Consider the following 15513-nt stretch of genomic DNA (forward strand, 5'->3'; position numbering starts at 1 on the left):
GTGCTATGCACCCCCTGACCTACTTTATACGAAGAATTGCTGCGCCAGACTTCCCTCCGTTTTCGTTATCTCGGGAACCAATGAATGATTCGGCATAATAAAAAGAACACCGTTGGTGAAGACCACGCAAGCATAACGCCCTTCGCGAATCAGTGTTACGACATATGTCTTACTATCAATTATAGTTTGCTGTTGCTAGTGTGACGAAAAGCAAAAGTTTGGTTCCACGACTCGCCGCACGCTTCATTTGAAGAAGGCCGTGCACGAGGCGAGAACCAGCAATAATTCTTCACGGGAATGAGGCAAAGAATACTTCGTATCAAGAGCAACGCCACGTCTACATCTCGAACCAGGGCTTGTTTTCGCAGCCACGACATTCTATATCAGCATCGTTTGGCTGCTATACAAGTGGGCCCACTTGTGCTAGCTTTCGAAATACTCTAGGGTTTGCCATTTCCCGCAAGGACGACGCTATACCGCTTTCTCTTCGCACTCGTTCGAGCCGTCCCTCTCGCTCTTTGTACTCTTTGTACTTAAGGAGCGTGTTCGCGTGAAAGAAGTGGGTGCCGCTTGTTGACAGCGCATCATTGCTTTTCGCTGTCTTCCCGAGTACTCGGCATTGCGCCGCCTAATTAATGATGCTGGCGCGGTATGAAGAAGAAGCTCCCAGGAGAAACTTCACGGTAAACTGCAGCTGACGCGGGAGCTTCTCGTTCTGCGCACTGCGTGTAGCACGTCGCGTGCTTCTTTGCATATATTTTTACTCTAACTTCAACGCCTTTGTTTTTGCCTCGCTCTCATGCGCTCGTCGCTTCGAGCGCCTGCGATGTGAATAGACTTTTTTTGTTACCATGGTAATTCGTCCTTCTTTGCTTCATTTTTATTTATCCGGTCATTTGATATGAAGGTGGGCGGGCTGTTATGGCAGAAATATTGCGTGGCGTAAGTATTGCTATACGCTACCGTAATGAATTAGTACATGCAAATGGCACATAGACTTTCCACTGAGATCGTTGTTTCTTCGTACAAATGTTTTACAGACAGGCTTCGTTATAAGTACCAGGTGTTTGTAATGATGTCTCACACTAGCGAAACATGTCTCGGTAGAGGCAGAATGTTTGCTGTGCGAGTAGTTCAAGCGAAAGGCGCTTACCTCCACAGATCTTCATTTCCTTTGAAGCACTCAAATAGTGTTTTATTTTTTTACTGAGAAGTCAAGAGTTTCCTTATCTTTCGATAGCTTTCCATAAGTTTGCATTATGAGAGAACAGAGCCACCATGACGCGGTATGAGTGCAATGGTATTGTCTTCTTTAGCTGTTTTCTTCCGAAATATATCACTTGGTTATTTTTAACGACTTGAAATAGAAACAAAAAGAGTGATTTGTATTGATGACATAGTGCCTTTATAATTTGTCAAGTTGTTTAACAACTACCAACATGCACTACCGCTCATTGTTAATAAAAACTGATTCGTGACATTTTTAGTGGTGATTATCTTTTTTTCCTTCAACAAACAACTTGGAAAAGTAAACATTATTTTTTAAAAAAAGCTGCGATTTTTAAATGTTGAGTACTCTCGGAATTTCATGAGCACAAGGTCACTCAGCGACTTGAGCGAAACTTGAACGAGGTGAAGGCGTCACGTTATCTTCAAATTTGAACACGATGCCCTTGTGTACTAATTGAAAAAAATACGAGTTCGCTATCAACAGTGACTCATAAAGAGACATACCATGCAAATAGATTCAGGTTCTAATTTTTCTAGTTGAAGAACAGCAGGAAACTGATGGTCCACAGCCACAGTATCATTGCATTTGTAAGCAGCAGTGTAGGCCGTTGAAATGCTAAATCAGAATTACCAGCAAAAGTTACTCGAAAAAAAAATAAAGAAATGGCAGTGGCTCAGCTATGCCAGGATTTACGTAGCGTTAGCAAAGGTTCAGCTGATTATTCTTAGCTTTCCAAAGTGTCTAGGATTAGCTTGATTATCATGCTTACTGCTGCTGCAATGACACACGTATATTTATTTTGCGGGGCAACTACTTCGGGATCCGATGAGTTAAGCTTCTCCGCTCTACTGCACCGTTGAGCAGCATTTGCATTCTCCTTCTCCATGGCTATACCACAGTGGCAAACGCCAGTCAGAGGCGCTATCAAGCGGCTCCAGCGCAGTGTCAGATGGCGACTGCACAGGGAAGGCGCGCGCGTCGGCGTCCATATGTCTACCAAGGCGATGACGGCACTCCTCTGGAAAACGCACACCGGCGGCGGCGAGTCGCGCGCGGCCGCGGCCGAGTGCGAGGGAGGTGCCGGCTCCGGTGCGTGACACCACTGATCGTCTGCGCAGCGCATCGAATTGCGCGCACACCAGCGGCAAGCCGCGCGCGGTGGTGGTGGAGTATCATTGCGCATGCGCAGGCCAGTGCCACGCGAAATTGGCTCAGCGAGGCCAGTGTAGCTAACGCTACAAAAGAGCCGTTAAAGCTATTTATACTCGGTATGCGAGGCACAGCCTGTCCCTCTCTTATTTCCAACGTGTCTCTTATCGACAGCTGCCTAGTATTCTTGTCCAGAATTTCAGCTTTATCTTCCAACATTTTAGACCTCCGTATGGTTGCGTTAATGGGTAATTGATTGATTGAGTTGTGGAGTTTAACTTCCCAAAACCACTATATGATTATGAGAGACGCCGTAGTGGAGGGCTCCGGAAATTTCGACCACCTGGGGTTCTTTACCGTCCACCCAAATCTGAGCACATGGGCCTACAACATTTCCGCCTCCATCGAAGGCGCAGCCGGGATTTGATCTCGCGACCTTCGGCTCAGCAGCCGAGTACCTTAGCCACTAGACCACTATGGTGGGGCTGCCTTAATGGGTAAAATTGTGGATTGGGAGTTGAGCTTTCATAATAATGTTTGTCTAGAACTACCGATTCGCTTGCTCCAATATGGGCTACGGCGTTGGCTCAAATTGACACGTTATTTTCTCGCCCACTGCGGCGGCATTTATACGAAAAAAAAAATAACACGTGAATTGGGGCTGTTTGGTGCATCTCTAGCAAATTAAAAAAAACACACACACAACCCTGACAGGACGCATTTTAGTGCTTACCGTACGACGATAAGATTCAAGAGGTGCTCTAATGGCATTGCTGACTACTAAACTTCATTACGTAGTCCAGTGGGGTCACTGTTTTTGCTAAAAGATTAAAACTAAAGGAAAAAAGCTCATGTCAATAAATGACCGACGATTGCAGCATCAATAGAAGTTCGACATTCTTATCTCTGACTAAATTTAGGGGCAGTGCTTTTGCGAACTGTCTTTCCCACGAGCTGTATGTATTGTCCGTATCGTATCACAGGCTACACAAAGCGCCGAATACAACCAAAGCTTTGTTATCGTTTCCTAGTATGCGTAAGCGAATCTGCTTGTGTAGAAATACTTCTCCTTGCGTACTATACTTCATGTCCCACCTTCCCGAACGCACTTCTTTGTGGCTGGGCGGTTACAAGCGGGAACTGTTCCACCTTATCTGGGCTTCTTAGTCACACGCCTAGCTCTTCCTTGGTTCCGACAGATAAGGGACATACAACTTACTCCGAAGAAAGCGCGCGAAACTAGTACGGGCGTATGTTAAAGAGCGAAGCGGAAAAAAGCATCCCGGTCGCTATTGTATGCGTCTCTTCATGCCGCCGCGTTGCATGAAAACTACAGGTCCATATCACGAACGCCTCAGGGTTTCTATGCGGTAGCACAACGGAAAGAAAGACCTCTTTCTTCGTTTCCCCCGTTGTCACGCGCCCATAAACAACGCGCTGCGGGCATTTTTCGTATACAATGGATGCGCGCTCTTTGTTGCCCGCAGCTCTCTTTCTCAGTTTTACAGAAGCGTGGGCCGAAAACGAACATCTGAATCAGAATCGTGCCGGAGAGCGAATCTGGTTTTGCGGGAAATGAAACACGGAAAACTTCAAAAGCTTCTAGTTCACAAGAGTTGAATTAATTTTGATATGAAAATGTAACAGCGCCACGCACAGACAAGTCCAGGTTGCGTACATTCTTGCAAAAAAATATATATTTGTATGCGATATCAATACCTTCACTGTTCTCTGGGTGTTCTTTCTTTATGTACCGACACGTTAACGTCAAATCTATGCTGGTCATACCGACGTTATTATTGCCATTTGGGTGTCTGCATTGTCTGCTTTCAAAACACGGGTGAGATATTTGCCTCGAAGATGAGCCCACTTGCATAAACAACAAACGGCATGCCATCTTTGTAATTTCGAAACAATGGTGTTGTTGTATACTATATGGAATTTCAGTGTTTGGCCAGTGTTTGGCCACTTTCATTCGCATGGATCAGACGGTATGCGCCATGGACAACAGAATAACTGGGATTTTTGTGTGCATATGCTTGTTTATTCTCTCATTGTAGTCGGCAGTGATAGTAAATAAATTCAGTACAGCAATATTGACTACGGAAGACCAATCATATGTCACAACTCCGCCAGCACACATCCTCACACTGATGGAAGGACTGAGTGTCTGATGATCTCAAACATGCCGAAAACAAATACAGTGACAAATCTTTATGATGAATAAAAGTTAAGGACGTAACTCACGTAGACGAGCCCCGCCGCGGTGGTCTAGTGGCTAAGGTACTCGGCTACTGATCCGCAGGTCGCGGGTTCGAATCCCGGCTGCGGCGGCTGCATTTCCGATGGAGGCGGAAGTGTTGTAGGCCCATGTGCTCAGATTTGGGTGCACGTTAAAGAACCCCAGGTGGTCGAAATTTCCGGAGCCCTCCACTACGGCGTCTCTCATAATCATATGGTGGTTTTGGGACGTTAAAACCCACGTATCAATAAACTCACGTAGACGAAAAAACAAAACAACAATAAGATAGAGTGTCAAGTAGGCTTTGTAGAAAAAGGAGGGAAAGATGGTAAGGGCCCACTATGGAGAAATGTAGCTCACTAGAAGCTTACTATCTTGTTTTACGTTTACATAGATTGCGTCCTTGACCTTCTTCATGAACGAACCATCAAAGAACACGTTATAGAAGTCTCTATAATTGCGGATTTAACTTTCACAAAACGTTAGAACGCGAAGAGATGTGCGTGCAGTGACAACTCTTTTCCCGTGTGTGCGCAGACCCTCCGGAGATCAAGTACGAGGGTCACCCTCGCGAGGAGGTCGAAGAGGGCGGCTCGCTGACGCTGAACTGCGTGGCAGACGCCAATCCTCCGGCGAACATCCTGTGGCGCAAGTCGGGACAGTCGAGCATCTACGACATCAACAACAGCATCCACTTCCCTTCCATCCAACGCACAGACTCGGGCGTCTACAGCTGCTCGGCCAAGAACGACTTCGGAGAGAGCGCCGAGATACAGGTCACCGTCAACGTCAAGTGTAAGTCCTTCCTTCTCATCCAACTTTCCTCCTGTCTATCTTTATCACAAGCGTGGAGTACGTTAGTACTGTAGATATTAAAGTCTGACGCTTACCCACCATGGCTTATTGGCGAAGAACAGGGTAAGTTAGACGACGTGTCTTGAAATATAGGAAAGATTTTTTTGCTCTTTCTGAAAACAATTATTTTTATCAAATTGAATTCTTTTACCAAGAAAAGTAGGGGAATTGGCAAATAAGGTTTTGTATAAGAATACAGAAGAATAGACAATGAAGCCTATTTTGGCTGAAGAAGCAATCTGATTGACTGTGCTGCAAAATCTTGAACAGCCTCGCATACCTTGTACTCGTTAATCGTGTAATATGGGCGACAACTCACCATCTTACCTATACTCTCAATATTATGTCCTTGCCACGTCTTGAAATTTGGAAGCACGGTAAGTTAATAAAACTTGTTTACTCACAGAGTGTTAAAAAACAACGATTTGCGGGACCATAGAGGCAAAAAAAGTTGATTGCAAGAACGAACCGCATTTCGTAAGATTGTGTTAATTCGGTGTCAAAGTTTATCATAAAGATGAACATTGTTCATCTGTTTGTTTGTGTCATTAATTATGCAATAAAGAATGATTTTAAGAGAGAAAAGCTCAATCAAATTTCAATGATGATACAACAAAAATCTGATATATAAAAGTGTTCGAAAACATTTTGCGCATGGCTTCTTTATCGTTGTGTAATATCCCAGTATATATAAAATATGAAATGAAATGAAAGGTTTACCACACATGAACGTTCAAGATGTTACTACTCTTTTTTTTTTCTCCCGCGTGGCTCGGCGCATTTATTTGTAGCACAATGTACACCACTGAGATCCTGCCATCCTGTATCTGTGTATTCTATTCTGAGGCATCTGCGCCGAGAACACGCGAAATAAACACGTTACCCTGTTCGTAACCAAGCTAATATGAAACGAATATATCATAATTCCTGCGTGCAAGGTCTGGTGCACGGATTCGCTCTATCGGAAACATGCCACGGCAAAGTAGATGCACCTACACGAGAGTGATGTGCCTAATGCGGTTTCGGTGGGCTCTCGGATCTCACACTGGTGATGCTGGCACTCGTTCTCACTTTTTTTTCGTATCTACATTTTTTTTCTCCAGCATATCTCATTAGGCTTGATGTACGCAGGAGCTTCTCGTGGGGGTTGCGCCATCTGGCGTTCGTTCTTCCGCGTTAGAGAGGGCTGCCAAAACAATAGCGAAATTCGCGGCTACTTCGTTTTATCAGCGTATTGTTTTTATGAAAGATCAATAACGGCACGTAATGTTATGTTTACTTCTTGATCACATGTGTTTTCTTCGTTGCTCCTGCAAAAACGACCTGAGTTCGTTTTCTAGATGTATTTACCAAGACGTCGTACTTTACCAGCAGTTCACGCAAGAAAAGAGGCATAACTAGAGGTGCACATATTTTGCGTTCATAAACCCAGGTGCTATATCGTATAATTTATTTCGGGTTCTATAACGTTTACTTATGGTCAAGTTATAGTTCCTGCCAGGCGATAAGCCATCCAGCGCTTCAATTTGCGATTGCATATCCTGGCGGCATATTTCCCACTCGTAGCAATTTGGGCCTTCTGCGCAGCTTATTTTATTGCTAACGCAACTAGTACGCCTAATGACATCAGTAATGAGGCTTCGCTGTTATAATTACTGAAACATTGCTTGTTTTTTTTTCTCACGAGCAGACAGGCCGAAGATTATCCAAGTGGACCCTTCGTCACCGGCCACATTCAATGTGGACGAAGTCATGACGTTGCATTGTGTCGCCGAAGGAAACCCTGTGCCAAAGTAAGTCTCTTTTTACCATTGCATGCTCTTGTTTAACGCTGAGTTGAACAACTAACTTTGGCTAGCATGTTTGCGGTAATTCAGGCGTATAGAATGTTAGCTGACCAGTTCTGCATTTCAACTTCTTGGAATTTTTTTATCGGCTTTATTTCAACTCTGAAGACATTCAAATCTGTTTCCGCAATAAGTATGTCTCAATTGACGAACGTGACGTGAAGCAGGAAACATGTGTGTGTTATTTAACGTATATTCACTACTTCAGCTCGGAGCTGATTCGCTTACTGGGCAGCTGAGTTTTTCGAAAAACCGAGATACGGAGACTGAATATTGTACGCCAGCTGCATAAAATCAAGCATGCTGAGCGTGATTTTGACACTAGCCATTTTCGACCAGCTGTTACACAGTACACTAAGACTACAAACGTACAGCGTAATTTCTTTCAGCGTACGTTGTTAATACTTCTAAAGAAACTGCTTTTTAGAAAAGGCATTATTTTTTAATGTACATTAATAAAGACTGATGTCTGTGGGTGGCGATGGCTACTCATCGATTCTTCTTTATTTGACATCATAAAGTCGCGAACAAAAGAAGTGCAAACAAAGGCAAGTAGACACAAGGACGAGCTCTCAAGCACTCAGTCCCTGTACGTGAATGTAAACAAATGTAACCCAGTAAAAATGTTCTAAAGATACAAATATTCAAACAAACATAATCTCCACGCATAATGCAAAGACGTGCCTTAGTCTTCTTTAAAAAAAAAATTGTCTGTAAATTGTCTGTCATTTGCCCCACTTTTAACTACAACAGTTATCTTTGCAGAGAGAAATTCTGCGCAAAATACGAGAAATGTGCAGTTACATGTACCGGTTAGTTGTGACAATTGTCTTTTCTTCATCGCAGGATCACGTGGCTACAACAAAACGGAAGAGACCCCAATGTGTGGAACATCCGTGGTCGCAACGCGACGCTCATGGTTGCCAACGTCAGCTACAGCCACCAAGGCGTCTACCGCTGCGAGGCGAGCAACGTTGTCAAGAACCAGCCCTATCGCGTCCAGTCGCCAGAAGTGCGCATCGATATCCGAGGTGCGACCTTCACGCCCAACGCCTACCGTGGTTTGTCGTGTTACAATAAGCGTAAATTATACACGAAATCTGGGGCTAACTCGTTGCACGGCTTGTGCTCCGAGTGTGTTTCCCGGCAAGCGTTCACTTCAGTGCAGAGAAGCTAGCTTCGCGGAATTGCGCGGGAACCCTTGAAATTCGGAGCACTCGAGGGGAGTAAGGCTGTCGTATGTTGTCGTATGCTGTCCTCGTTGCCTGGTGTAACGCAGGCAAAACCCGACATAACACAGTCAGCTGTAGCATATCGAGTGCTCGCTCGCGTCGAGGAGTACTCTTCTTGCTCTCGTTCTTCAAGCGTCTTGATGATGATACCTTTAAACCTGGATATAACAAAATTGATAGATTCTCGAAAAAGTTTGTTATAAATAGGATTCTGTTATATACAGGTTTGGTAAGAAAATTCGGAGAATAAACGCGCAAATTAAACAAAAAGGGGACTGAAGGCAGAGTTAACCAAAACACTCATTTTACAGTAAAAAAATAAAACTGCGTTATTGTTGCGATAGAAATTGTATGGATGCTCTCGGTAGGCTTTTGCCGTCGCTGCCATGTCCCGTAACAAGTCGAAATTAATAACATGCCCCCGCGCATCGTAACTTTCGCGAGCGGGTAAAAGCGCGCTAGCGCTGCTGAAGCAGAGCGCTGCTGAAGTCGGCCCATCCCCATCGTCTGGAAAGTGCATAACATCTCCCGCGTTTTAGAACTGCCGTCGCACTGCCATCGTTCGAACAAAAAGTAAACCATCCGTCTTGAACGAGCATGAAACAACGTGGGGAGAGGGGAGGGGAATCGCTCGAGTAGTAACAATGAACTTGTATTTTAAGGCCGCGTTCACACTGAGCATCCCGGCCGCCCAAAGTGCTTCGAATCCGGTTCGGAGGCGGCGAGATCCGCCGAAAGGGCCCTCTCCGCGCCGATCGCTCTCGGACCGATTTTTGCGGCGTCTGCCGCCGAATTGGTCACCGCGGACCAATAGGAGCGCTAGTCAAGGAATTTTGAAAAATGGCGGCCAAGCCCTACTCACTTGTTATGCCGCAGTGCACGTAACTGAATGCTGAAACCAACGGGAGTGTAACCTACACTGTGCTTACTTCGTCTCCGTATTTCGTGAAAGAGGTGACCGCGCTTGCTGTTGGCGTGACCGAGCTTGTTGTGGTCTTGCAGTGCATGGATGGATGGATGGATGAATGGATGGATATGGCTGTACCCTTTAGATCGGGCGGTGGCTAGCGCCACCAAGCCGTAATACTTAATGAACCAAAAACTAGATTTTTTTTTACTAAGTGAGTTTGAGGATTCGTACTTTGCAGTGAAGAGTTTAATTTTCACCCGTGCCTTGACTTTAGCCACCAATCAGATAACCTCCTTCTAGTCAAGTCTACCCGCTTAAAGTCTATTTTGCCCTCCCGGTGCTTAAACCCCAGTGTTTTGAAAAACTCTGCGCCATCATCCTGAACTATAGGGTGAAGCCCTTTACAGAACATTATCAAGTGTTCGGCAGTCTCTTCTTCCTCTCCACACGCACTGTACATTGTGTCTACCCCTTCGTATTTGGCCCGATATGTCTTGGTTCGCAGTACTCCCGTCCTGGCCTCAAACAGTAGAGAACTACCCCGAGTATTATTATAGATCCTTTCCTTGGCAATTTCCTGCTTAAAAGCTCGATAGATCTCTAGTGCGGACTTCTTAATAATGCCTATTCTCCACATGTCAGTCTCCGCAAAACGAACCCACCGACGCCAGCGGCGTCGGTGTTTTTTCTGCTCTTTGTGCATTACAAGACAGCCACTTGCCAGCAAAGTAAGCAGTACTGTCTTTTCTTGCTTCTTGCGTACGAGAATCGTCGAAGTATACACCACCGGATAGCGTAGTAGCGTTTGCGAGCCGCGACAAAAACCGGGTGACAGCGCATTCATCCCGCGTTCGCCCCGTAGTGGATGGCATATTCGGCGGCGCCGGGCGCGTCCAGTGCGAACGACGCTGCGTTTCGGCGGCAGGGAAATTTCGGTCGCTGTAGAAAGCGGATGTTTCAGTGTGAACTAGGCATAAGGGTGGTCGCGATCGCTGGCGCGCTTGCTATTTCGGCGAGTATCACTGCGGTTTCAACGTGAAGGGGCTGTGTGGAAAGAGCACTTTTCCCTGGAGCGGCCGTATTTGCTCACACAAGCGTTTTGTAGGAGCTCTGCAATATCGGATCAAAACAAGTTGGCTGCCAAGCCTTCATTCTTATAACATTACATTTTTTTGCTATCGCATTCATTGCAATCCATTCAATGCGCCGTCGCGTTGTTGCCAGAACTAATCAGCTAATCGCGAAATCTACCAGCCTGCGAACTCGTGGCGCAAGACGGAAGCGCGTGACGAGTCGACTTCCGAATATCTGTCATCACCGTGGTCCCGGAGAGTTTCCACCAGCTCCTAATCAGACATCCCCTCGGGGTTGACGACATGGTTGTCCGAAATTAACAGAAGTCCCAGTTTCGCTGCAAGGGCGAAGCAATGCGAAAGCAACAACTTGGAATTGACGCTGAGAACGGCAAGCAGATTGGAACGGGCAGCGCGCTGCTCACGCACAAATGACGCACGAAAACAACATACACAGGACGAGAGCGAACTAACAACATTTACTGCTCGACACTTAACGTGCTGTAAAGAAAAACGAGGCACGAAACGTAATCACGGGTACAGGTATGAGTGCGAACCAACCATGTGCCCCAGTTGTTACTTTGCTGCGTTTGAAAAGCGCATTCTTTTCGCAAACGACGCCTGTCCTGCGAACGAAGTGATCTTTGCGCGCCCGGCAACTAAACACAATCGTTCCGGTCAAAGTCGAAGGCGCACGATTCTCTTCACTGAAGGATAAGCGCGCGCGAAAAAGCATCTAACACGTTCACCCCTCCCCCCCCCCTCCATTCGTGGGGCAAAGTACGCGTGGGAGATAAGCGCGCGTCGACGCATCGTGACGAACTGGGCGCCGTGCGTGGGTGGCTTTTTTTCTGGAGGATATATATATATATATATATATATATATATATATATATATATATATATATATATATATATATATATATAATGTGTGTGTGTGTGTGTGTGTGTGTGTATGGCGACGGCAAGAAACCAGCCGAGACTGTCCATATAGTTGCTATAGCAATAATAAAAAAAGCAAAGCTGAACGTCGTCGGGGGACGCACCATGCGCGCAATGAAACTATGCACGCGCTCACGGCGTCGAAAACGAAGAGCGAACGACACGGACACCGCGGAAAAGTAGTCGGTAAAGCGCCTTCCATGTGCAGCGCGGCCCCGCATATGTGACGCTGACTAAGAGAGAGTGAGAATTTATTAGAAGGCAGAGAGGTCGGCCTGAGCTAGTTCGCTCTAGCCTGCTACTCTACACTGGGGATAAGGGAAAGGGGAAAGAAAGAGGGATGAAGGGTGATGATGGGACCCTGCTGCCACCTAACTGGTGGCAATATACCATCGACGCTGACTAAAAGCGCGCCACTGCCAACGAGAAAAAGTAGTTTTCTTCTTTTATTTTGGTGTGAAGGGGGGGGGGGGGCACACACCCGCGCACGCCGGCACGTGGGGTGCAGGCACGCATCGCGCCCAACAACGAGCGATCGCTCTCGCCTGGTGCGCCGGGCGCGCCGCCGCTTCGCGCTTCGTCAGCGGCGGGGAAGTCGCGAGACATGCATGCTCCTGCCAAAATGCGGAGTAAAATTTCTAAATTGTTCGTGTGGAAAAATTCGTTACAGCAAGATTGTCTCCCACTGTTACTTTGTTACATAGAGGTGGCAAATACACGTGCTTTTGTGGAGCAGCGGCGGGGAATGGAAAAAATTCGTTATATCGAGGAATTCGTTATATGTAGGTTCGTTATATGTAGGTTCGTTATATGTAGGTTTAACTTTATTAAGAGCGGATATTGCTACTATGTATTAGGAGACACGACAACACACAGTACGTATAAAAAATTGGAAGAAAAAAAAACAAGCAAGAAATAGAGGCATAAAAGAGCAAATAGAAAAAAATAGATATGAATATGAGCTTACAAAAAACAAGAACAAAACAGAAAAGAGAGTAAGCAAGAAGAGAAGAGCAAGGAAAGACAAAAAACCGAAGATAAACAAAGAAGGATAACCAGCTCCAAACTTGCTTCAAGCTTGATAACACTAGCGCGAATGGAAAGTCTGGGCCGGTTTTTGCCATATGTATATATATATATATATATATATATATATGGGGGGGTGGCTAGCCTCCTGTTTCTGCGGAGTTAACATCGCCTTTCCGGCCGGGGTCGTCTGCGGGCGCTCTTATCTTGTGAGCGAACAGGGGGAGGGGGGGGACAATTATGGTTGCCGCGCTATCGCAGTAACGACTATCTCGCGGCTCTACGTTCACAGCAGGCGGCAGCTTTTACGGACTGCGCTCTCAACACGAAATAACGGTGGCAAAAGTGTACCTGCAGCGGCCGTTCACAATACATGCGCTCTACACATAACAAACTGCCACCAGCGGTGACACTTGACGTATAGCCCTTAGTACCAGCATGTGCTACCCGCGGGGGGTGCTCCTCATCAACGCCTTCACTACGCCCGAGCCTTGTTGTGGTCATCTACTGTGGCCACGCCGCAGGAAACTTAGTTACTTAGCAAGCGCATGTTTACTACAATTATTATTGCTCCTAAAAATGCTAGCCTAGCTTCGTAAAACGTTCGAATATGGTGCTATCACATTCATTGCTTCGCCCTTTTGGCGAAACTGTGACTTTTTTCTCCCCTTTGCGGGTTGTAGCTATGAATGCGTCCCATACAGGGATGGCTTAAACGCGAGAATATACCGTGTGTTCTCGCATACATATTTAAATTGCCGGCGCTTTTAGGTGTACTTGTCTGGCACATAGGCGCTGAATTGTAGATATACAGTGGTTTTACTCATGTGTATATTGCTGAAGTGTGGTCGTCGCACCCAGATTACGCTTGTGGATAGCTGTTTATTGAAAAAAAAGGTGTAGTGGTTCAAAGATTATGTTCTCATCATTATTAGTGGGGAGACTCGCAGTCGGTCAGTAGGTTGGTGGTAGTGCCTGACGGAGGTTAAAGGCGATAGCAGTGGATACTGCAGAGAAAACTAGTTTAACGTTACTTCAGTAAATGTGTACTTTAATTTGAGTGCTGCACTTTAGTTTGAGTGCTAAGCTTTGAGTGTTGTACTTTAGGTTAAGGCAAGCATAACAGATACTGATATTCACCACGTTTAAGTCGTTAGAGGCACATTTATTGTGTCCTTCAGGCTTGCCTAAAAACGTACACAGGTCCGTGTATGTGTTATTCACGGCCGAAGTGGATCGAATGCAGACGAATCATAATCACAATTGATGGAACAGAGAAAGAAAATTGCCTCGCGAATTATACAGCGAATGGAGACGGTGCCTTGGGATGACCTACTACGATTCTGCAACTGCTGTCTGGAAGCCTCCCGCGCGGTTTCATCGATCACACTAAGGGTCATTGCCTATCGAAACATTTCTGCCGTGTTTTCGTTTCTCGTTTCGGAAAACACGGAACGAGAAACGAGCACTTTGCAGGAGCGTCTGCTGGCCTTGTAGCATATACTTTGCATATAGAACGTGCGGCTCGGTGTAGTAGGCGTCGACGCACGCTCCGATGCCATTCGCTTCCCCGTGCATCAGCTGCACCAAACGAGGCGCGCTCGGCGGGCATTCTATTTTCGTCGTTCTGTGCGCGGCTCCCCTAGAGGTAGTGGCTTATCGCAAGTATTTTTTTGTCGTGTAATTCCGTGCAGCATGGTGCCTACCGACTTCAGTGGGAAAGCATGCGTGATTCGCACCACTGCTGTCACTGAGACTTATGTTTCTTGCAGCTGCCGACTGTCAAGAAGGCGTCCACTTGAATATTGTGTATGAATATGTCTGCGGTACTAGAAGTGATGCGGTACTTTGGGGAGAAGAATAAAATAGCTCAATATTACTAGGTAGGCAATAGAAAGTCACTCACAACTTTTGTTAAATAACAATCTCTAAATGAAGCGACCGTGATTGCAGTATGGTGTTGAGCTGAACGAAGACTGTCAGACTAGTCATATCTTGGTATTTTCTTGCATTCGTGGCTATCTACAACGGTATACATAATAGAGAGTTATAGTATACCGGGCTTACCGGGTTACCGGGTGTACCGTGATACCGGAATCGAAGTGTGCATGCGCAGATACGTACGTCACACGTGCCGCTTCCCGTACGCGCGGTATTTTTCAGATTTCACGTTACCGTGGTAGCGCAGGTGTACGTAGTGTACGTAAACATGGCGGTGCTCTCGGGCGCCCGCCTCGAAGTGATTTTAGCGTAGTTGTTGAAAGATTCCCCTTGTTCGCAGCAAACAACTGCATGTTCAAAGTGGCTTCGCTTGCCTTCAGTTAGCTTCGATGACCGAGTATTACGAGTAAGTTGGCGTAATTTTTGAGATAGCTTCCCATTTCGAACGCGTCTAGACCTAACCACAAGATCGATGTAAACAAATCAGCAACTCATTTTTTTCGTGTTTGGCGCCTGGTTCATATTTATTCGCTTTTATTATTAGTAAAAGAAACTTCTAACAATGCTTCGAGCGGTGACATAAGCAAAAATTCTCGTTTTCTTTACCTTTTCACTGTCTTTAACTTATTATCCATCCGATATGTAGCGCCATCGTCCCAGGTGGGGCACGTAAACCACGTAAATGCTATCCCGTTAAACTATAAGATGCTGCCCACAGTGGACGTTTGCTGCACGGTAACGCCATTCCCTTAACCTACGCTATCACGCTGACGCTAAACTATAACTATCTAATGTTACAGTAAAAATAAGGACGAACAATTCTGTTTTACTAACAATTAAATAAGCTGGATGCGATGGACACCTAAGACGTGCGACAATACTTTCTGGCGTTTCGCACGGGCTAAACAAAGACAAAAAACGTGATATCAAGGGAACAAGTTTGAACGCGCATGTAATAAACTGAAGCATCAGTGTAGTCTAATGACCCCTTTCTGAAACAGGGCTAGATAAGACAACAATTTCATGTTGGCAATTTCACTGCTGAACGCTATTCTCTCTGTTGTT

The 15513-nt window shown here is 45.8% G+C and overlaps 1 protein-coding gene across 4 annotated transcripts in view; it reads left to right on the forward strand.

Moving 5' to 3' along the window:
* Positions 1–15513, forward strand: part of LOC119171892 (kin of IRRE-like protein 2) — a 309161-nt gene that overhangs the window by 264485 nt on the left and 29163 nt on the right. For all 4 annotated transcript variants that reach the window (XM_037422764.2, XM_037422767.2, XM_037422766.2 and 1 more), the window contains 3 exons: positions 5160–5417; positions 7168–7270; positions 8171–8355. In XM_037422764.2, the coding sequence (XP_037278661.2) occupies positions 5160–5417; positions 7168–7270; positions 8171–8355 (546 nt within the window). The remainder of the gene's footprint in view (positions 1–5159; positions 5418–7167; positions 7271–8170; positions 8356–15513) is intronic.

This window comes from Rhipicephalus microplus, chromosome 4 (genome assembly GCF_043290135.1).
Source record: "Rhipicephalus microplus isolate Deutch F79 chromosome 4, USDA_Rmic, whole genome shotgun sequence".
Taxonomy (NCBI): domain Eukaryota; kingdom Metazoa; phylum Arthropoda; class Arachnida; order Ixodida; family Ixodidae; genus Rhipicephalus; species Rhipicephalus microplus.